This window comes from Miniopterus schreibersii (assembly GCF_964146895.1).
Source record: "Miniopterus schreibersii genome assembly, chromosome: 2".
Taxonomy (NCBI): domain Eukaryota; kingdom Metazoa; phylum Chordata; class Mammalia; order Chiroptera; family Miniopteridae; genus Miniopterus; species Miniopterus schreibersii.
Window position 1 is genome coordinate 83,180,859 of NC_138102.1, and position 23,237 is coordinate 83,204,095.

Consider the following 23,237-nt stretch of genomic DNA (forward strand, 5'->3'; position numbering starts at 1 on the left):
AACCCATGGTATGGAAGAACATATTTGCTGAGGATGTATCTGATAAGGGGTTAATCTCCATAGTGTACAAAGAACTTATACAGCTCAAGAAGAGGAAAACAAACAATGCAATTAAAAAATGGGCAAAGGACCTGAATAGACACTTCTCCAAAGAGGACATACAGGTGGCCAAGATACTTGACTAAATGCTCAATGTCGCTAATCAGAGATATGCAAATTAAAATCACAGTGAGGTATCACTTTACCCCTGTCAGAATGGCTACTATCAACATATCAACAAACGACATGTGCTAGTGAGGATGTGGAGAAAGGGGAACGCTAGTACACTGCTGGTGGGCATGCAGACTAGTGCAACCACTGTGGAAAACGGTAGGGAGGGTCCTCAAACCATTAAAGATGGAACTGCCATTTGACTCAGTGGTCTCACTTCTGGGAATATATCCTAAAAATCCTGAAACACTAATCAGAAATAATATATGCACCCCTTCGTTCATAGCTGTGCAAGTGTTGGTGAGGGTGTGGAGAAAAGGGAACCCTAGTACCCTGCTGGTGAGAATGCAGACTGATGTAGCCACTATGGAAAATAGTATGGAGTTTCCTCAAAATATTAAAAATGGAACTGACATTTGACCCTGTGATCCCACTTCTAGCAAAATATTCTAAGAAACCCAAAATACCAATCAGAAAGAACTTATGCACCCCTATGTTCATAGCAGCACAATTTATAATAGCTTAGATCTGGAAACAGCCCAAGTGCCCTTCAGTAGATGAGTGGATAGAAATGCTGTGGGACATTTACACCATGGAATACTATGCAGCTGTAAAGAACAAGGATCTCCTACCCTTTGGGACAATATGGATGGCCCTGTAGAATATTATTCTAAGTGAAATAAGCCAGGCAGAGAAAGACAAACATCACATAATCTCACTTAAATGTGGAATCTAAAGAACTTAATAAGGTGATGGACAGAAATGACTCAATGACATGGAATCATGGATCAGACTGAAGAATCTGAGTGACGGAGGGCGGTGGGTGGGTGAAGGGAGAGAAATTAACCAAAGAACTTATATGCATAAGTGCATAACCCAAGGACACAGACAATGGTATAGTGAGGGACTAGGGAGGGGGGTGAGGCAGGGTGGAATGGGTCAATGGGGAGAAAAAGAGACATCGGTAATATTTTGAACAATAAAAAAAATTTGCTTTTATTCTTTCAGTTAAGTTGACTTAAAATAGTAACCCGTAGGAAATGAAAAATACATACTTGGAATGCTTCACTTTTTAATCACATACTTATAGATATTGATATTTATCCATGAGTTTTTTCAAAAAATGTTGAAACAGCCCTAGCCAGTTTTACTCAGTGGTTAGATCATTGGCCTTGGGACTGCAGGGTCCTAGGTTTGACTCCAGCCAAAGGCACGTACCTCAACCAATCGATGTGTCTCTCTCACATCGATGTTTCTATCATTCCCTTCCACTCTCTGAAAAGCAATAGAAAAAATACCCTCGGGTAAGGATTAAAAAAAAATGTTGAAACAGTGGAAGTAAAATTCCAGAGAGACTACTTTCAGGCCACTATACAAATGTATTTGAAAACCAAGTTTAAATGAGAAATTTCCTAAGGAAACATAGTTTATCAAAATGGATTCTTTCTAAAGGCAGAAAGTTTAAATTGTCAATTTTCCATAAGAGAAGAAGTTAACTATTAAGGAAATAACTTTTAAAAATTCAACAGGCTTAGATGGTTCCAGGGAGAATGCTACCAAATCTTTAGAGAACAGAGCATCCCAGTTGTCCACAAATTATTCCAGAACATTGAAAATGAGGGAGAACTTTCTATGTCGAGACACAAATAACATTGTTGCCTACACTTCACAAAGACAGCACACAAAAAAGAAAACGAAAGTTACAACCAATATCACTTATGTATATAAATGCAAAGGTTCTTTATAAAATATTAGCAAATGAGATACAAAACCATTTTAAGAAAGTAACATGCCATAACCAAGTTGATTTCTTTTTTAGGAATGTAAGATTGGTTCAGTATTAGAAAACCTACTTATTATATTAATATATCTAAGGGATATATATCTCTCCATTAGTGTTAAAGAGCCTTTGACAAAATTTAACATCCATTCTATGCATAATACAATTGATATTTACTTTCTTTATAAAATACATTCACAACACCTTGCTTAATGGAGAAACACCAGATGCATTTCCATTCAGAATGGAAAAGTGCAAGGATGCATACTATTTTCATTTCTTTCTAACATTGCACTGAAGATACTGGGAAGATATAAGAGAATTCAATCAGAAACATAGAGTTGGAAAACAAGGTGTGAAAGTATAACTATTTTCAGATGATGATAGTATACCTGGAACACATTAGGGAACCAATGACAAATTTCAGTCAAACAATAAAAAGTTCAGTAAGGTAGTTTATATAAAATTAACATGCAGAAATCAATAATATTCATATCAAAAACAATAACTAGTTAGGAGATATAATGGTAGAATAAACTTAATTTATAATATCAACAAAGAAGATGAGCTAAAATGCTTAGAAATAAACATAACAGGAATTGTAAAAAACATTTATCAAAAAACTTTTAAATATTCCTTAAAGGTACAAAAATAGATTTTAACAAATGGAAAGGCGTTCCATGTTCTTGGATAAATGATAATACTGTAAAGATATCAGTTTTAAAATAGAAACAGACTCATAGATACAGAAAACAAAGTGACAGTTGATAGAGGGGAAGGAGGTTGGGAGGGGTAAAAAAGGTGAAGAAATTAAGCAGTACAAATTAGTAGTTACAGAATAGTTGCAGACATGTAAATTACAGCATAGGGAATAAAGTCAATAATATTGTGATAACTATATCTGGGGCCAGGTGGGTACTTGAAGCATCAGGGGGACCACCTTGTAAAGTACATGGTTTTCAATGCACTTTGCTGTACATCTGAAACTAATACAGAATAATATTTAATGCAAACTGTCATTTAAAAAGTAAAATTTAAAAAGTCAGTTTTCCTTATGTTAATTTATAAATTTAATGTAAAAAATAATAAAGAATAAGCTTTTCTTGAATTAGGCATATTAGTACTCAAGTTCATATGAAAAAATAAGCAAGAGTAGACAGAGAAATGTTGAAATAAATAAGCTAAGAGGCTGTGAGTGTGTGTGCATGTTTGTGTGTGTGTGTATGTGTGTGTCTGACTAGTCCTACCACATATTAAAATATATTTTAAAGCCTGTTTAATTAACAAGATTGTTAGTGCAACTTGAATAGACAAACTAGTGGAATAGAATTGAAAGTACAGAAATAGGTCCACAAGCATAGGACATTTTAATATATGATTGAGGTTGTATTTTATATTGTAGTGGCAAAGATAGAGTTTTTAATAAATAATCTGATTGCTGACACCTTTGGTTGGTCAGTTGGAAAGGATAAAATTAGATCCAGACCTCATAAAAAAATAAACTCTAAATGGATCAGAAATCTAAATGTAAAAGATACAGCCATACAAGAAACTTGGCTGACAAATTCCTCTTTCTGTAGGGGAAGTCTTAATTTTTTTGTTCATTAATCCTCACCTGAGGATATTTTTTCCATTGACTCTTGTTCTAGAGAGAGTTGAATGGAGGGAGGGGGAGAGAGAGAGAGAGAAGGAAAGAAAGAAACATCCATTGGTTGCCTCCCACACATGCCCAACGGGGGCTGGGGATCAAGCCTGAAACCCAGGTACATGCCCTTGACCAGCAATCAAACCCACAACCCTTTGGTGCATAGGCCGATGTTCTATCCACTGAGCCACACTGGCCAGGGCAGGAAATTCTTTTAAACAATGGCTTAAAATCTAGGTGTAATAATAGAAATGATTAATAAATTTGAGTATATAAACATTACAAATTAAAGAAACAATAGAAAAAGATTAATATTCATAATATATATAGTATTTTAATCCCTATGAATTTATTTTTAAAAGTGCTTAAAGAAGCAAAGGAGATGAGTCAAATCACAGAAGAAGCAATTTGTCTTTGCCTTACCTTTGGTTTCAAATTCTTTTCCTGTATGAGAATTTTATTCAAACCTGTTTTAAAATCTCTTCTTTGCTCTACTACGTAGAGTTTTAAGTGTTAGGTTATAGTGGTTGCTAATTCTTACCCATGGCAGTTCAATTCTTTATCCATTTGTCTTTTTTTTTTTTTTTTTGTCTTCTTTTAATAAGCTCATCTTCAGCAAAAATGGTTTTCCATAGGTATTTTTATGTCATGGATAATAGGAGAATTTCTTTAATGTAGTTTCCCTTCCATTTTATTGTCCTATGGGTTTTATAGATTTTGGTGCAGTTTTTAATGTTGATTTTCCAGCTTGGAGTTTTTGTACCTTGAGGTACTGTGGACTTAGTCCTCTTACCATTGTTACCATAGATGGGGAGCACCAGAGAGTTTCCCCCATTGGCCAAGATGACACAGAGGGAGATTCTTACACTGATTGCAACAAAATCTAGAAAGATGACTGGACAGGTCCAAAGTGTTCCAAAAGCTAGCAAGATAATTGGATAGAAAAAAAGCCCTCCCCTCACTGTCACTGTTACAACTGAGGGCCTGAACAGAAAGAGAAGATGGTCTTTGAGACAGAGTCCACCATTCTTCCAGGTCATGGCACCTGAATAAACCTCTTTCCTTTTGCATTAGCACCTGTCTCATGAGTTTGGCTTTCATTGCTGAAGGCCAATGAAACCTGTGTTTTTGGTTACAGTTTTTGGTGACCCAGATGGGATAGCATAAACATTCATAAGTCCCAGAGGGCTAAGGTTGAGGTCCCAGCTGCCTGTGGCAGGCCAACCCCCAGGAGCAAGACTGTGGAGATTTCCCAACAGCTGCTGAGAGCTTTTCTTGGTGAATTTCCCTGAACACCTTCTCAGGGGGTCAGCCACCTGAAATGCTTGGCTAATGAAGGGAAATGTGTTTCTGGGGAGTAGACAGACCCCAAGACTGGGTAAGTCAAACCAGCCTGCATACTGGTTGGCATGCTATCCTTGACACTTGAGCTTTGTGCCACTTGGGCTTTGTGCCCCTTGGGTACAGTTAGGGCCATTTGCAGTACTAGATCACAGACTATCCTAGGCTCTCTCTGCTGTTTGGGTTTCATGCTGCTTGAGCTTTGTGCCACTTGGGCTTCAGGTTACTTGGGTTTTGTATCACTTGAGCTTTGTGCCATTAGGGTCAGGTCAGGGCCCTTGTGGTACCAGTTGGTAGAATATAAGATGTTAATACTTGCTTATGAGTGCTCATTTGGACTAATGGAATTATGGATCCAAATTTTGTTCTTATGTTCCCACGTTGTCTGGGGTCTTTCTGTGGTTATGGTTTTGTGTTTCTACTTTCATGCCATCAAGGGTTGTTCTCTTTTGACTCCTGAAGAGAATCCACTGGGCCAAATTTTAGAAGATTGATCCATGTATAGCTATGATCCAATAACTAAGAAGGAATTTGTTTTCTGTTGTAACACTATTTGGCCTATGTATACTTTAGACTATGGGGAAAAACAGCCTCTAAATGGTTACACAAATTACTACACCTTCATGCAGTTGGAATTGTTTTGCCAATGGTTAGGGAAATGGGACAAAATCCCTTATGTCCTGGCTTTTATGTTTTTACACAATAAGAATTTGGCAAAGAAAGGGAACAACCTAATGATGCAGAGAAGGGAATTGGCTTCAAAACCTCTCCCTCACAGCAAGACCAGGAAGAAAAGGATAATAAGGAAATGAGTCTTTTTAATGCTCTAAACCAGGAGGGCCCAGGGCTAGCAGCAGGAAGATCTCCATTAACTTTGCCCCCCACTGATAAATAATCTTGAAATAGGGCCCAGGGGGATGACATCCTCACCCCTGTATGATGAAGGAATGGTCTCCCCTTAAAGACCTGGCAGGGCACCCAATTTGGCCAAGAAACATCTCTCTCTGGAGTCAGACAATTCCTACTGAGGCAAACCTTATAGGCAGAATAAACCAGGAAGTTGATCCTGCTGACCACTACTGGGCTCATACTCCATTTTTTACTTCAGATATACTGAATTGAAAGAATTCCAACCCCTCATATAGGGAGGATCCTCAGAAAATGGTGATCCTCCATTATCACTTCCATTATTGCCACTCACCATACAAAGTGAGCAGACATACAGGCTCTCCTTAACATCCTGCTAACAACTCATGAAAGGTGGCTAGTTATAGATAAGGCTCCTGACTAGCCTGGGAGGACTAGAAAGTGGACTCTTCCCACCAGGGATCTATGGGATCTATGAGTAGGTCAATCAAGTAATTTAAACCAATGGAACCCCAGGGAGAGCAGTTAACATCCAATTCATAAAAATTAACCTAAAAGAAAGTGTGTGAATCTCACAGAAGAAACAATACCCCCTTAAAAAGGAAACTTTAAAAGGAATTCAAAGGAATTGGGCTTGGGGTACTAACCCAGGCTCTGGAAAATACCCCCCAATCCATAACCTATCTCTCAAAGAAACTAGATCACTTGACAAAAGAATAAATACCCTGCCTCCAGGCAGTAGCAGCTACCTGTGACATCTTACAGTAAGCATAGAAATTCACTCTGGGCAACCTACTACCTACTATGGTATTTGTACCAAACCAGATTCTAACCCTATTAGAACAGAAAGGAGAGTATTGACTGATGGCAGCACAAATGGGAAAATATCAGGCCATTTTAGTATACAACCCAAATGTTACCTTACAAACCACCACTACCTTAAGTCCTGTCACCCTACTCCAGGACTCAGAGTGAAGTTCAGACCTCCAATATGATTGTTTAGGAATCACTAACAAACTTTATTCCAGCAGACTGGATCAATTGGACCATCCACTGACAGGCTTGACTGGGAATTATATACAGATGAGAGCAGCTTGATGGAAAATGGTCAAGGATGAGACAGGTACATATGGTCACCATAAACAAGGAAATAGAAGCCTTTGCCATAGGAACCTCAACACAAAAGGCTGAACTGATAGCCCTCATCTGAGTCTTAGAATTATCATAAGGAAGAATGTTAACATCTATACTGACTATAAATATGCCTTCCTGGTAGTCCATGCCCATGGGGCAATATGGAAAGAAAGAGGGATCTTAACCTTGGGGAATAAAGATATCAAGCATGTAAAAGAGATTTAAAAATTACCAGAAGCAATGAATCTACCAATCCAGAATGCCAGCTTGGTATTGCTATAATGCACTGCCCAGGACACCAGAAGCTCAGTTCCCAAAGAAGCCAGGAAAACCAAGCTGCCAATAAAGCAGCAAGACAAGTCACCGAGGATGCTAGTTCCTTGGGCTTTAATTCCCCACCTGTACTTGTCAGAATTTAAAATAAACCCAGCTGGGAGACCAAGTCTTACTAAAGACCCAGAAGACTCAAGATTCTGAATAGCAGTTAGACAGGCAATGGACTGGTCTCTATGACATCCTGTTGACAACACATTATTTACTAAAGCTCACAGGAATGAAGCCTTGGATCCACCATGCACGGATAAAGCAGGTGCTACCTGAGCAGGACTTGGATCTTGCTGCTGCTGTTGATACTGTCAGGGAAAGCTGGACCTGCACTCCTGAAAGAGATTTAAAATTCCTCTTTTGGAAAGGGAGAATGCCTACCAAAGCTAAGTGACAACATTACTTTTTATTTTATTATTATTTTGACAATTGCTATACTTTATGCCCATGCTTTGTCTGCCTTTCCCTGACAGTGGCTTTCTTGGCAAACTTATCCTGATGTTGGGTGTGCAACCCAAAGCCCCACTTAGGATTAGGTCATGGGAATCCCTTAGTCTCTCCAGTTTCTGATTTCACTACAATGCACTGCTAAGCATAACCCTCACTAAATACTTGATTGCTTGTCTACACAATAGGTCTCACCTTGGAAGCCCTTCTGCAACACTGTTTCTTGAAATATGAAGCAGTCTACCAGCTTTGCTTGTTCAGCAGTGCTATCCTTGAGACACTACATATGCTGCCTTCCAAAGACAGCAATCCTTCTCCCTTGCATTAAGGCTTTCCTCCATTTTTGACCCCCTTCCTCCTCTAGTAGGTAGCAAGAATCTCTGAAACAACGGATAGGTAAGACTACACCCCTTGACATCAGAAAGAAACTACCAAAGATGAGACCTCCATCCATTTACCATTGTAAGATTACAAGGGTCCAGAGTTTTGAAGAAGAGAATTGTTACCCTAGACAATGAAGGACACTGGGGAGTCTCCTCCATTGGCCAAGATGGTACAGGGGAAGGTTTTTACATGGAGTGCACCAAAAGTTAGAAAGATGAATGGACAGGTTCCAAATGTACCAAAAGTTAGCAAGATAACTGGATAGAAAAAGCCCTCCCCTTTCTATCCCTATTACAACTGTAAGTTTGAGCAGAAAGGAGAAATGGTCTTTGGGGTGGGAGTCCACCTTTTGCACCACACCTGTCTCACAAGTTTGACTTTTGTTGAGGCAGGCAGCCAAACCTGCCATTTTGGTTACACCATGGCCAGCAAAGGTTTGTGGTTCAAGATTTCTCATGAGTAACTTTTTCAACCCATGACCCAAGATAGTAATCTTCTTTACAGAATCCTTGGGCAAGTTATTTCAAATACCAGTTTCATGAGGGCTGGGGGTGGGATTTGTGAGTTATCTCAGTCCTGGCATTTCATGCACACTAGGCTATAGCTTGGACTCTCAGTCCCCATAATCTATTGTCTAAGCCTCTCATCTCTATGGGATCCCAATTTATCCATGAGTACCTTGGCTTAGCTCCTACTCCACTCTGACCACAAATTTGCTCTTTATTACTATAACCTGGGAATTAGTCTTTCTTGGTTTCTAGTTGAGCAATATTTACAAACTTTTAATAAGTAAACCAGTATTTACAAGTATTTGAAGCAGGTGCAAAAGTTTCCATGCATGCTTATTTTATTTACCCAATGAATATATATATATATAACTTACTACATGCTAGGAATTGTTCCTAGTGATTTACAAAAAATAACTCATTTAGTCACCATCACATCCCTATTGGGTTGCAGAGAATTTGTAGTTTACCTTACAATATTCACTTCTATTGATTCCTTAAGTTTCAGTTTAAATGCTTCATTCTTTGTCATATCAGATTACCTTGGGAAGATTTTACGCTCTTTCTGCTATGCTCTCACTGTAATCTGCACTTTCATCATAACAACAAATGATATTGTAATTTGTTTGCATGTTTCTTTTCCCAGTAGACTATAAACTCATTAAGATCAGGGACCATGCATTTTATGTAGAACCAGCATCATAGATATTGGCACAGAGATTGTAGCTTAAATACAAGTTAATTATCTTTCTTCTTTTTTTATGTTTTACCTTTATTGTTGAAAGTATTACAAATGTCCCTCCTTTTCCCCCCATTGATCCTCTTCACCCTGCATCTTCCCCTTCGAGGCCTTTACCACACTATTGTCTGTGTCCATGGGTTATACATATATGTATATAAATTCTTAGGTTAACCTCTCTCCACCCACCCCTGCCTTCCCTCTGAGATTTGTCAGTCTATTCCATGCTTCTATGTCTCTAGGTCTATTTTGTTCATTGGTTTATTTTGTTCATTAGATTTCATATGTGAGTAAGATCATGTGATAATTGTCTTTCTCTAACGGGATTATTTCACTTAACATAATACTCTTCAGGTCCCACATTGCTGTTTCATAGGATAAGGGATCCTTCTTTTTTACAACTGCCTAGTATTTCATTGCGTAAATATCTCAAAATATGCTTGATATAATTTCAGTCTTCTTTAACTTGTATAGACTTGTTTTGTGTCCTAACATGTGGTCTATCTTTGAGAACATCCCATGTGCACTTGAGAAGAATATATATTCTGTAGATTTGGGGTGAAATGTTCTGTAAATCTCAATTAAATCCATCTGATCTAGTGTGTCATTTAGAGTCACTGTTTCCTTGTTGATTTTTTTCTCTGGAAGATCTAGCCAGTAAAGTTAGTGGGGTGTTACAGTCCCCTACTATGACTATATTGCTGTCTATCTCTCCCTTACTGTGCTCCAAGAGTTTGTGTTTGTTTTTCTAGCCTGTGTGAGTCATTTGTTCTGAGGTAGGTATCTTGTAGGCAACATATATTTGGGTCCTGTTTTCTTATCCATTCAGTTAACCTGTCTTTTGATTGGAGCATTTAATCCATTTATATTTAGAGTTATTATTGATAGGTTCTTGTCTATTGACATTTTATTTCTTTATGCCTATGTTTCTCTTTCTACTTCTTATTACAACAGTCCCTTTAATGTTTCTTGCAATGTTGGTTTGGTGGTAAACTCCTTCAGACTTTTTTTGTCTGGGAAGCTCTTTATTTCACCCATCTATTTGAATGATAGCCTTGCTAGATAGAATAGTCTTGGTTTCAAATCCTTGCTTTTCATTACCTTGAATACTTCATGCCATTTCCTTCTGTCCTCTAGAGTTTCTGATGAGAAATTAGTTGACAGCCTTATGGAAGCTCCTTTGTAGGTAACAGATTGCTTTTCTCTTGCTGCCTTTAATATTCTTTGTTTGTCTTGAATTTTTGGCATTTCAATTATGATGTGCCTGGGCATGGGCCTTTTTGAAGTCTTCTTGCTTGGGACTCTTTGTGCCTCCTGAATTTGTGTGACTTTTTCCTTGACCAGGTTAGGGAGGTTTTCTGCCATTATTTCTTCAACCATGTTCTCTAACCCTTGCTTACTTTCTACATCTTCTGGTACTTCTCTGATGTGAATATTGCTATGTTTCATGTTGTCCCACAGCTCTCTTAAACTGTCCTCCTGTTTTTTTAATTGTTTTTTCTTTTTGGTTCTTTGATTGAGTGATTTTTTTCTACCCTGTCTTCTAGTTCACTGATCTGATCCTCAGCTTCCACTAATCTCCTGTTTATTCCTTCATTAAATTTCTTCTTAAATAAAATAGTAATTGTCACCCTTCTATAACTACTATTTGAGCAAATATCAAAATTTACATAATATTTCATGTATATTTCAGAGATATATTTACAAATGCATCATGATCTTAACCCTACACAATACACATTCAGTGTTTCCATAGGCCAATTAGGAAATTCTAGAATCAATTTCACTTTACTCAGGCCAGGAATAGTAATGCTACTTGACCCAGAACTAAAAAATAAAAGACAACTTATGGTAAGAACTTATAGAAGAGAATTAACTATCATATAACCAATCAGTGGAGTTTGGTAGTAGACCAAAGAAGAAATCACTCAAGGGTGCACCTGGGTGGCAGAGAAACTACACAGTGTACATGGGTTTCACAGAGCTGGATTTTAGTTATAAGTTGGGTACTTCAACTATATAGAGCTCAGTTTTCTATAAAATGAAGATAAAGTTGATTACTTTTAAGGTTGAGTTGATGATTAAAGGATATAAATTATGACAGCACAGAGCACAATTCCTGGCAACTGAGTGCATTCAATACATGCTAGTTCATGCCTTCCATCCTCACCATATTCCTCAAGTAATTCCCTACAGTTTCATTATTTTATCAATCACTTTGGTTGTAACACTTGGGTTTTGTAACCCTCACTTAGTACCACCTTTTAGAAAATGAGAGAATACTCTTTTGCCATTTCTTGTTTAGTAAGGGCCTGCTGTGTAAGCTAGCAGAATTTATGTCCTAATGGGACAACATAGATGAGTTATTTAATTTTGAATTTTATATATATTTTGTGTGCATGTATATTATCAAAGATTTATTTGAATATGTTCCAGATAGCTAATGCATGGATTAGCTTATGACAGAACATGAATTCAATATAGTTGTACATGCTAATAGCAAAGACTGTGTAGAAGAGTATAGTTTTAGTGTTTCACTTCATCTTGAATTGTTTAAAACTGGAGTGAAGTCTCTGAAAACACCTAGAAAGATGTACACAATAGAGATGTGAAACACTATTTTTAGCACAATTATAATTCCTAAATTAAACACCTACTAACTATGTGAACAATGTAGTAACATGCACCTTTTATAAATATCATTACATTATAATACTTGACAGAAGATATGCGCATTCTACACAGGACTTCTCTTGTGTATGTCTTCAAAACTTGAAACATTCCAAATAATGTGTGTATTTTTCTAAGACATAACATAAAATCAATACATTTGTAAATGGTAATAGCAAACTAATATTGGGACAGTGTCGTTTTAAGGTTTCAATTAGCTGCTCATTGTGTAAAACTTGATTGACCATTTTAAAATTTTAGTACAAAGAGGGATTTTGGCAAAGTTTTAAGCGAACACCAAAATTAATAAATGAGAAACTAATTATAAAATGAATGTTCAAACATGCCCCCCCCCCCCCGAGTGAAAACAGTGACATTATTTTAAAAAGAGGTATGGCATCTCTGCAATTTATATTAAAATTTTAAAATGGTTTTAAGTGGATTATTTTTAAAGATACTGGATCACCTTTCTATTCTAGGAAAGTAAAATTGTTGTTCTTCCCTAACTATAATTCTGCAATATTGATCTTATAATCCTTTATCAAAATTAATGAAACTGTTATAATTTAATTATAGTCACAATTTATTTTTATGCTGTAAATATTCTCTACATGGGCAAGATGAATTGAACTCCCACTTCCTTTTGATTAATATTTAATTAAACATTAACTATAAAAGAAATGCTGAGTTTCCTAATTCATTTCATTTAGTGTTAACATCTACTTGGTAGAATAATGATATAAAATGATTATTTGTATTTGACTTTTAGTTTACAAAATACTTTCAACCTAAAAGCTTATTAAATCCTTCCTAGAGCACTCTGAGATGTGTAATACTATCAACATTTTATACATGAGAAAAAAATAGTCTCAAAAAATTAGTTTGGCCAAGGTCACCAGGCTTGTCTATATAAAGCTGGGATTCCTACTGGGTTTTATTTCTCCTATTATACATAATGTCATAGAATATGTTAATTATCTTGCACATATTTCAAGTTCAAATTCGAAACATGATTTTAAGAGATATCTTAGACTTTAAGACACTTGTTTTAAAAAATATTATTTGGTTTTGCTATAAAATACAAACATACTATTGGAATAAATATTTATAGCAATAAGTCAGTAAATTCAGTAGCCTAGTGATAAAGTGAAATACATAGAGGCACATATAAAGAATAAATGTATACATGGAAGTAGGTGATTTTATATATTCTGATATTATGTAAAGATATAGCAAAGATTGAGGACATTATGCTAACTGACATGAGCCAGTCCCAAAAAGACATATACTGTATGATTCCACTTACACGAGGTACTCAGAATAGTCAAATTCATAGAGACAGAAAGTAGAATGGTGGTTGCCAGGGGCTGGGGAAGGAAGATGAGAAGCTGTTTAATGGGCTCTGGCCAGGAAGCTCAGTTGGTTAGAGCATCATCCAGATACACCAAGGTGCCAAGGTTGTGGGTTCAATCCCCAGTCCAGGCACATACAAGAATCACCCAATGAATGCATAAATAAGTTGAACAACAAATCACTCCCCCCTTCCTCTCTTTCTCTAAAACCAAGAAATGAAAAAAAGAAGAAGTTATTTAATGGGGACAGAGTTTCAGTTTTACAAAATGAAAAGTTCTAGAGATGGATGGTGATGATGGTTGCACAATAATGTAAATGTACTTAATACTTCTAAACGGTACACTTAAAAGTGGTTAAGGTGGTAAATTTTATGTTATGTGTATTTTACCACAATTAAACTATATATACACCAAAAGTTTTCCAACATTTTTGAAAAATATGGATTTATTATGTATTTGGTTTTATATTGCTCTTTCTCTACTAACAGTGCACATATTTTATAAAATGTAAATTGAAATTTTCAAGAAAGTTCTTTTGAAAATTTCAACCCAAGAAGGCACCATTCTCTTTCACTAAAGGTACAAAGGTTTTGCCCTCTTTTCAGCTGTAGTAGAGAAGGATAGTATAACATGAATACATCAATGTTTTGTGTTAAAAGTTGTGAACAATTTCAGGAAACTTATGCTAATGCTTTTCAGGGAAAAACGGATTTGGGAAACACATGAATCATGAGCTCATAGCATGTGACTAAAACTTGAGAGATAAGTAGATATTCATGAGGTCCTCAAGAGAAGAAGAGAAACTCCAGTCAGATGGGACAACCTGTATAAAAGGATGGAGTGGGAAGGGTGGCAGCCACTCAAGTCCTGGAGGGCAGGTCAGGCAGGAGGTGCTGTGAGGGCTCAAGGCTGGAGAGGCAGTAGGAAGACCTGAGCTCATGGAGGGCTCAGTGGGGGACATCTTTCAACTTTCCTAAGGCCAAGGTGGCCTGATAAAACTGAAATGCATAGTGGTATTTGGCAAAGTCCCTCTGATGGACAGGTTAGAAAGGAATAAATTGAAGGCAAGACTATGCTATAGGAAAGTACAAGGCTGGTATTCAAGCAAGCAGCAGGGAGAGTAGAGGCCTGAAGCACAGAGACAGCATGAGTGGAGAATCAGGACTTTTTATGTACTTTGAATATTAGTAATGACTGCTATAAGCAGAAAGTCATGAGAATAAAGACAACTATTGGAATAAAAAACAGTCAGATAACAACTTAAAATATTATTCTAGCACCCATCCAGGTATCTTCTATAAGAGTGTATGCTTATATTTAAACAAAATTTTTACCTCAGGTCCTGAAGTGGGTCGGCCTTTACAAGGGGCGTCTCCACTGAGTGTTCAAAAAGAGCTCCTTCAGGCCCTAAGCAAAAAACAAAGTGCATCATTTTACAAAAGTAAAATAAGTGACACACTACACCAAACAGAACTAACATTTAGACTATAGCATAAGTAGGTTCTGATCTTTGTTGCTGAATTTGTGCAGATGTTTGAATTGCAGGGAAGAGAAAAAATAGACATGCTCTGGCCGGGTGGCTCATTTGACTGGAAAGTTGTCCCATAAGCCAAAAGGTTGTGGGTTTGATTCCTGGTAAGGGCACATATAGGGGGCAGATTTGATCCCCAGTTGGAGTGCGGACGAGAAGCAGCCAATTAACGCTTTTCTCTCACATCCATGTTTCCCTCTCTCTCAAATCAATAAAAACATATCCTTGGGTGAGGATTAAAAACAAATATATGCGCAACTACTCTCTTGCTTTTCCATGGATAGCACAATTTCAGTATGATAAAAATATGATTTTTAAAGCAATTTCAGACATGCAGGCTTATTTTGTTGGGGTTTTTTGCTGTTTTGTTTTTTTTTAAAATATGTCTTTATTGATTTCAGAGAGAGGAAGAGGGAGAGAGAGAGGGAGAGGTCAATGATGACAGAGTCACTGATCGGCTGCCTTCTGCACGCCCCCTACCGAGGATCCAGCCCGCAACCCGGGCATGTGCTCTGACCGGGAGTCGAACCGCGATCTCATAGGTCAATGTTCAACCGCTGAGCCAACCAGCTGGGCTTATTATTATTATTTTTAATTCTCACCCCAGAATATTTTTATTGATTTCAGAGAGAGAAGAAGGGAGAGAGAGAGAAAGGGAGAGAGAGAAACAGAAATGTGAGAGAGACACATCAATAGGTTGCTTCCTGCACACACCCCTACCGGGGCTAGAGCCTGCAACCAAGGTATGCGCCCTTGTGTAGAATTGAACCCCGGGTCCTTCAGTCCACAGGGTAATGCTCTAACCACTGAGCAAAACTGACTAGGGCTCATTCTCTAGATTTTATGTGTAAAAATTGTGTCTTGTATCATTTGTTTCTTAAGGCACATCAAAAAATTAGAGAAAAATCAAAAATTTTAAATATTGAAAGCTGACTTTCTAATTTCTAGGAGTCAGTATCTTCCCTGTTGTTTCACTAGTCTAAGAACTTAATTATACATAAGACAGTGTCGGTGGAGGTGAAGAGATGCAAAGGTGACGGTGACATGCTCTTTGATATATCTGTTTTCATATTCAGAACTCTATGGGGCAATACAATTATTTTACTGAGGAGGAAACTGAGGAGCAAAAAGGTTAATTAAGTTTCATAAAGTTACACAGCTAAAGGGCAGAATTGTGATTTGAATTCAAAGCTCAAACTTTTAATCTATATGCTATAGCATTTATCATATATAAATAACAAATACTATATGATAGAAAGTAATGTGCCTGTAGAAATGTGCAACTAAGCTATTTTGGGCATCATCAGCAGGGGAGAATTACTTTAAGGCAGCAGGGAAGACTTTCTATAGTAAAATACAGTTGACCTGAACCTTAAAATAAATAGACATTCATGACTATATGGAGATGGTGGACAATGACTTTTAAGGACAGCAGTAGCTCAGGTGCAGGGGAATGTGACTAGTGTATAGGAATGAATGAATAATCCAGTTACTGGAAAAGTAAAGGATTCAACATAGAAATACAAATTTGTCTTTCATATTATATTTAAAATCCTTCTCTTTAATTTTATGGACATACACTCAGATTTAAGTAGCACCACTTTGCCTATACGTACTCATTATGATTTACCTAGGTCCCATGCCTGTCCTGAGCTATGTCCCATTCTTAGGATCCACCCCTGGCTTAGGTCCCATCTCAGACTTAGGGTCTGCAGGTACAGTTTGCAAATAATTTGTTTCTGTCCCTCTTGGTCCCAAAAGGAGCTCAGCAAACCTTTTCATATTGTGCAGAATTTCTTATTTCTTCTTTAGGAAATACTGAAGACAATTTAAATGTTTATGTTTGAATTTACTCATGTACTAGTTTTGATACTCGCCATTAAAAGCCTAGTGGAAGTTTCCCAAATACCAAGTTGAGCAATCATGAGCTTGAGCAAAGGTCTTTTAGCAGTTTTTCCTGATTTAACAATTCTAAACATTCTCACATTTTCTCCACAATACTACCTGTATTAGTTTTGTCATTATAATTACTGCTTCTCTCATAATTTTTTTGAAATATGAAGACATAACAAGGGCACACATTCTCATTCAAGAAATAAAAGTTTGTGGCAAATAAGTAAAAGATAATTCAATTAGTAAAAAATGAAAATTCAAAATAACAAACCAGAGTTAGTAGTCTGATCAACACAAAAACTGTAATCAATGGAAATAAACACAAAAGCAAAGGTTAACATTGTATGAAAATTATATTATAAGTAATGCAAATTATATTCAGATGAGAACAGATCCTCATACATACTACAATACGACCCACTCCTTAAAATATCACCTAAGCAGCCTGGCCGGGCGTGGCTCAGTGGTTGAGCGTCGACCTAGGATACAGGCGATCGGGTTCAATTCCCGGTCAGGGCACATGCCCAGTTGCAGGCTTGATCAATGACCCTCTCATCATTGATGTTTCTATCCCTCTCTCTCCCTCTCCTTTCCTCTCTCTGAAATCAATAAAGATATATTTAAATATATATATATATATATATGACCTAAGCAAACCTCAATGATAATGGTGACCATTATGTAAAATAAGACTATTCTAAGCATTGGAGTTTCCACAATAAACTGTGCCAATCAAATCTTGAAGTACAATGTCTGGTTTGCCTGAAATATAAACAATCTTTTCTGTTTGGTATGGAGAGGGGGGAAAATACAAACAAAATCATTTGTATGACACTCGTATTCTCTTTATCTTTTTCTTTCCCCCTTGCTTCCCAAGATTTGCAAAATATAAAAGAAAAAGTAAAGGAACAGAACATCTTAAGTCAATAATTGTGACAAGTAGGGATATGCTAAGTATAATTTTATACACTAAATAAGTTTATTGTCTGGTTTATATAGCATTGTTTGAAACATGAGTAGTGCTTTGTTCTGAAGAACCTAGAATAAGCTTTATAAATTATTAAGCCCTGTTAGCTCAGTTTGTTAGAGCATTGTCCCAATATGCCAAGGTTGTGGGTTCAATCTCCTGTCAGGGCACATACAAGAAGCATCCAATGAATGCACAAATAAGTGGAACAACAAATCAATGTTTCTCTCTCTCTTCCTTTTTGTCTCTAAAAAAAAAATCAATCAATCAAATAAATAAAATACAATAATCAACCAATGAATGCATAAGTAGAACAAATTCTCTCTCTCTTTTTCTCTTTCTCTCTCTCTCTCCCCTTCCTCTCTCTCTCTCAAATTCATTTAAAAAGATTTCTTTCCATAGGTAGGCTGGTAGAATCAAAAGAAATGTGGGCCATATACTTTGTATAATTATTTTACCTCTTCATTTTTATATGAATAAAATGATGTGACTGAGAGAAAAAAAGAGTCAACACATTTTACTGTCTATAAACATACACCCTTTCTCAGACAAGGTAGAAACTACGATGTATTTTGATTACAATTTTTATTTTATTTTTATTTTAACACAGCCTCAATTCTTTTTCCTCTAAGAACTGGAATCATTCTAAGAGTGCCAGTGGGGCTATTTACAAGGAAATATAACTCCATAATTATATTTAAATGCATGCCAATTACCTTCTAATATTATCAGAGTCAGTGATAGAGTGACATGATATGGCAATGTACTTGTAGGCAGACATAAAGTCTACAAACTAATATGCATTATCTTCAAATAAAAGGAGCAGTTTCTCTATCACTAAAATTGCAAATGCCCAAATTAAATGATCTTGATTATGTCACTCTTTAGTCTCAAAGTAAATACTCCTTAGAACTTATTTGCATATAATAAAATAGATGTTTCCTAAATGGTTTCATAAAATACTTCCCAGTAAATGGTTGCTGATCTTCAATGTAATTATATTTCCTTTATGTTTTCACCCATATTTAAATATTCCCAACCAAAATTATATATAAAAATATAATTGGTGTAACATCTGCTCCTTTTGAAAAATAGAGCATATTATTTGAGGTTGTATAAATTATAGGCAAGGGGGGAAATTTCATCATATAAATCATGTAGTAAAATGACCTTATATAATATCACCCTGTATAAATATTATATATACAAGAAAGTATGATAAAACAGACCAAAAAAAGCCCAGTCTTATAATGGTAACATTTTTTAAAGAATATATTACCAAAATTAGACATGGTAAATGGTGTGGTCATTTCTATTATAAAGCATCAGTAGTATTTGAATGACACCATTCTTTTCTGGATCCTAGAACAATTTATGATGAATGATACTCATGTGAGGATCTTTAGTCAGATTGTAGTACAAGATGGATTGAAATGGTGGTGAAGCAGTTGAAAAGATCATGGGGGCCCAGCAAACATGGAGGTCATGGATAGAGCCCAGCAACTGGAGAGGAAATTGCTCCAAGTTGCTCCATTCTTCCCAACATACTGCTATTCTAAGTTCCTCAGTTACAGAAACACACAGAGTTCAATATTAATATCTCTGTTCAAACAATGTATCCGATGTATCCATAATATATACCCAGACATATGTTAGATTTTTTAATTTACACTATTTATTAAGGTTAATTCCACATATTCATTGAGTATTTATGGACTGAAATGGGCATTTTAAATGGGGAAAAAAATCCATTTCTCCTTTATAGTCACACTTCCACATAATGCCTGTACTGACTCCTATTCCATTCACTCTGTCACCAATAAATTGTCCTTTGCCTAAAAAGCCAATGAAAATGTTCTTGTTAATATGATCATGACCTCCATGATAATAAATCCAAGGGTGATTTCTGTCCTCACCTTTCCTGGACCTCAAATTCTGGGAACACAGTCTCTCTTGGTACTAAGAAAATGGCTCTTGTGACATCCCTCCTACCACATTGTCTGTCAACAACTCTCTGTTGGTGGCTACTCTCTCTTTACATGGGCTCTAATGTCAACATCTCTGAGTTCACTTGGTTAATGATATCCCCATTTATATCCCTGTTCTAAGCTTCTGCTCTGAACAGTAGGTAGCTGACTTATCCAAAAGTAGGCTTGACATATTCACTAGGCTTTCACAGATATCTTGAATTTACATATCTAAAACATTGACTGTCAGTTCTCTCTGCCTTGCAAATATATTCTTCTCCTCCTCAGGCATCTCCATTATCCAGAGAGTAATGACATCATACAAATACAAATATAATCTTTTCATCTTTGATTTTTTTCCCTGGATGCCTGCCACCCATTTATCTATATGTCTCTATATGTTCTTAGTTTGGAGTCATTAGCTTCCCTCTATGACCATTGCTAGCTCACCATAATCTATTGCCTGTACTAAAATTAACATCATTCTAATTTGTCTTACTGCTTCCATTCTTTCCTCCAAAGAATATATTCTCCCTTCTAATGGTCATATTGATCGTAAAATGTATAACAAACTAAGGAGTACCATGTTCCAAACAATCCAATGTCTTTCCTTTGCCCGTAAAATAAATTCTATCTTTTTTAGTGGCCTACAAGTCCCTGCATAATCTGGTCCCTTTGTATTTCCTGTTATACCAGTCTTATTTCAGACTCAAATTTAATAAGATTAAAAAATAAAAATTACAAAATAATATGACCCAGATAAGCCCAAAGAGAACAGTTATCAAAATGAATGTGAATCTCTTAAACCCTCACAAAAATATCAAAATTTATTAGATTGGGTTAAAAAAATAAATTCTAGTTAGATACCACTTATAAGAGAAATGTAAGTAACTTATTATGAGGTGAATTTTGTTTGGAAGGGTAACTTAAAGAGGCCAGATCACTAAACGCCATCAGGGTTCTCTTGCTGGAAGTCATCGCACGGGGAAGTGATGCTTAGAATTGATGGAACTATTATGCAACTAAAAGGAGAATGACAACATACTTGAAGAGAAGCAAAGCTGGAGTGAAATATTACTGGGCCACTGAATTAGTCAACCTGGAGCTATCCTACCTCCAGACTTCTCACATGAGATAAATATGTCTTTATAGTTTAAGCCACTTTTAATTGGGTGTTTTGTTCCTTTCAGCTGAAAGATTTTTATGTGATGGACCAGGTCATCAACTGTCCACAGAGCTGCATCAAAAAGTGTTGAGAGATGCATGTGCGGATATGTACTTAAAGCATATGGTGACTTATAAGCACCTTCTAGATATCTGTCTTCATGTCTTTTTAAGGTCCCTGGACTTATCATCTTTGTTTATATTTACATTTTCAGTTGTTAAATTCTACGCTCCAGGTCCTTTTTTGTCAGTGGCTTTGTGGGGGACTTCAGCATTTCTACACCATCACTCTAGACTTTATGTAAGCCTGCTTAGCTTAACATAGAGGTAAAAATAAACTGAGTGGCTTATCCCTAGATCTTGTTTTCCTCGTTAGTGATAAGAAAATGAATACTATTACAGGATCTTGTTTTTCTTACTAAATATATTTGGGGGCAACCAAACTAATAATTTATCATCTGCCAGAAGTCAGTCCTGGCAATGAAATAGAATTGTTTTTTGAGGATGACATTCAGATGCTATTCCAATAATGTGTTCTCTAACTGGGGTAAAACAGGCATGCTAACTTTGGTCACTTGGTGACCAATTCTATTTATAGGGAGGAAAATAAGACAGCTTAAAGGTCTAGGTCAGTTTCTAACTGAGTTGGTCAAATTGTTTAATCTCCTACATAATTTTGATTTAAAAATGATTCTTTAGTTTTCTAGTTAACTAAAGTCTATATAAAAGCTGCTTAAGAGTTAGAGATTTCATTTTATTCTTTGAATACTTAAGACAAAGGTAATGGCAAGAAAACACTTCTTTATCTGAGTCAAGATTAGGATTTAGTGCAAGTCAGAAATTTGGAATGTAGCACCTTAAAGAAAGAGCCACTTCATTTCTCCCCTTAGATTCCATGTTTGGGGCAGTTGTGTAAGTAATCAGAGGAGAGAAAAATGAAGCAAAGCATTTAATTCTCTTTCCCATTCCCCAAAGAGAAGCTGGCTGGCTGTCTCTTTTCTTATCACTCTTCTTTCCTTGGCTGATCTAACAAACTCCAAAGGCTACTTGGAGTCAGTCCATTTAAAATAGGAACCAAACTTCTACAGTAAGTAGTGGAAAAATCTTTAGGTGGAATTTACTTTGAAAAATTAAAGTTTATAAAAATATTCTTATTGTATTTTATATTTCACAGAACTTAGCAAGTATGTGAAAGTATGAAGTCATATTAAATAAAGAATAAATCAAGTTTTGTTTATGGTGCAATTTTTCCAACGCAGTTGAAATTGTGTATTACTGTGATATCAGCAGCTTAAAATGATAGCCATTTGTTAGCTTACACTTCTGTAGGTCAGAAGTCCTACCCAGTGGGTTTGGCTAGGTTTTATGCTTAGGGTCTTACAAGTGCAAAATCCAGGTGTTAACCAGGCAAGGCTCTTTCTGGAGGCTCTGGTAAGGATCTGCTTCCAGGCTCAGTCAGGTTGTTGGCAAGGTATAGTTCCTCATGGTTTTGTGGCGGAGGTCCCATTTTCTTGCTGTCAGACAAAACCTCTCTAAGCTTCTAGAAACCTTGTCACATGGCCCCCTCCATCTTCATATAACAAGAGAGCAACAAATCCTTCTTGCACGTTTAATTTCTCTTACTTTCCCTTCTACTACTAGCCAAAGAAAACTCTGTTATAAAGAACTCATGAGATTATTAGGCCCACTCAAGTAATCTCCCTTTTGCCATATAAATAACATAATCATGGGAGTGATATTTCATCGTATTTACGGATTCCATCTACATGAGGAGATGATGGAATTTTACAAAGGCAAAGGTCATTGGGGATTACCTTTAGAATTCTGCCTACCATAGTGGCAAAATATGACATTATTCACATAATATTTAACATTTTCAAGCCATAAGAACAGTAAAATTGAGGGAACTGTCAGTCTTTCCAAGGGTGAATATTTTAATGTTGTGATATTAAAGTTATTGATCTTTGAAGTACCTATCAGGTCATCATCTTTATTCATTTTCACTTCTGCAGTTGCTGGCAAGTCTGACTTTTCAAGTCTTCTTTTGTTACTGGGCTTGTTAGGAATGCCAGTATTTCTACGTCGTCTTTGACTCTTGAAACCCTGCATCTTTGGAAAGACTTGAAATTTAATTTTACAATCACTTTGTATTTGCTTTATTTGATTCTGTACAATATTATCCAGTCAATAAGAGATCACTGGGTAAAGACGCCTGGAGGCGTCCTGAGAAGCACCCAGGGGTGACTCACTCAAGGTCTATACTCATTTACTTAATGAGGGAGCAGGATTGAAATTTAGTCTGGTTCTCGAAAAAGT

General features: G+C 36.4%; 1 protein-coding gene across 1 annotated transcript in view; it reads right to left on the reverse strand.

Annotated features, from left to right (window-relative positions):
- Positions 1-23,237, reverse strand: part of SGCG (sarcoglycan gamma) — a 117,435-nt gene that overhangs the window by 52,587 nt on the left and 41,611 nt on the right. The window contains exon 6 of the mRNA XM_081129376.1: positions 14,734-14,806. Within this exon, the coding sequence (XP_080985502.1) occupies positions 14,734-14,806 (73 nt within the window). The remainder of the gene's footprint in view (positions 1-14,733; positions 14,807-23,237) is intronic.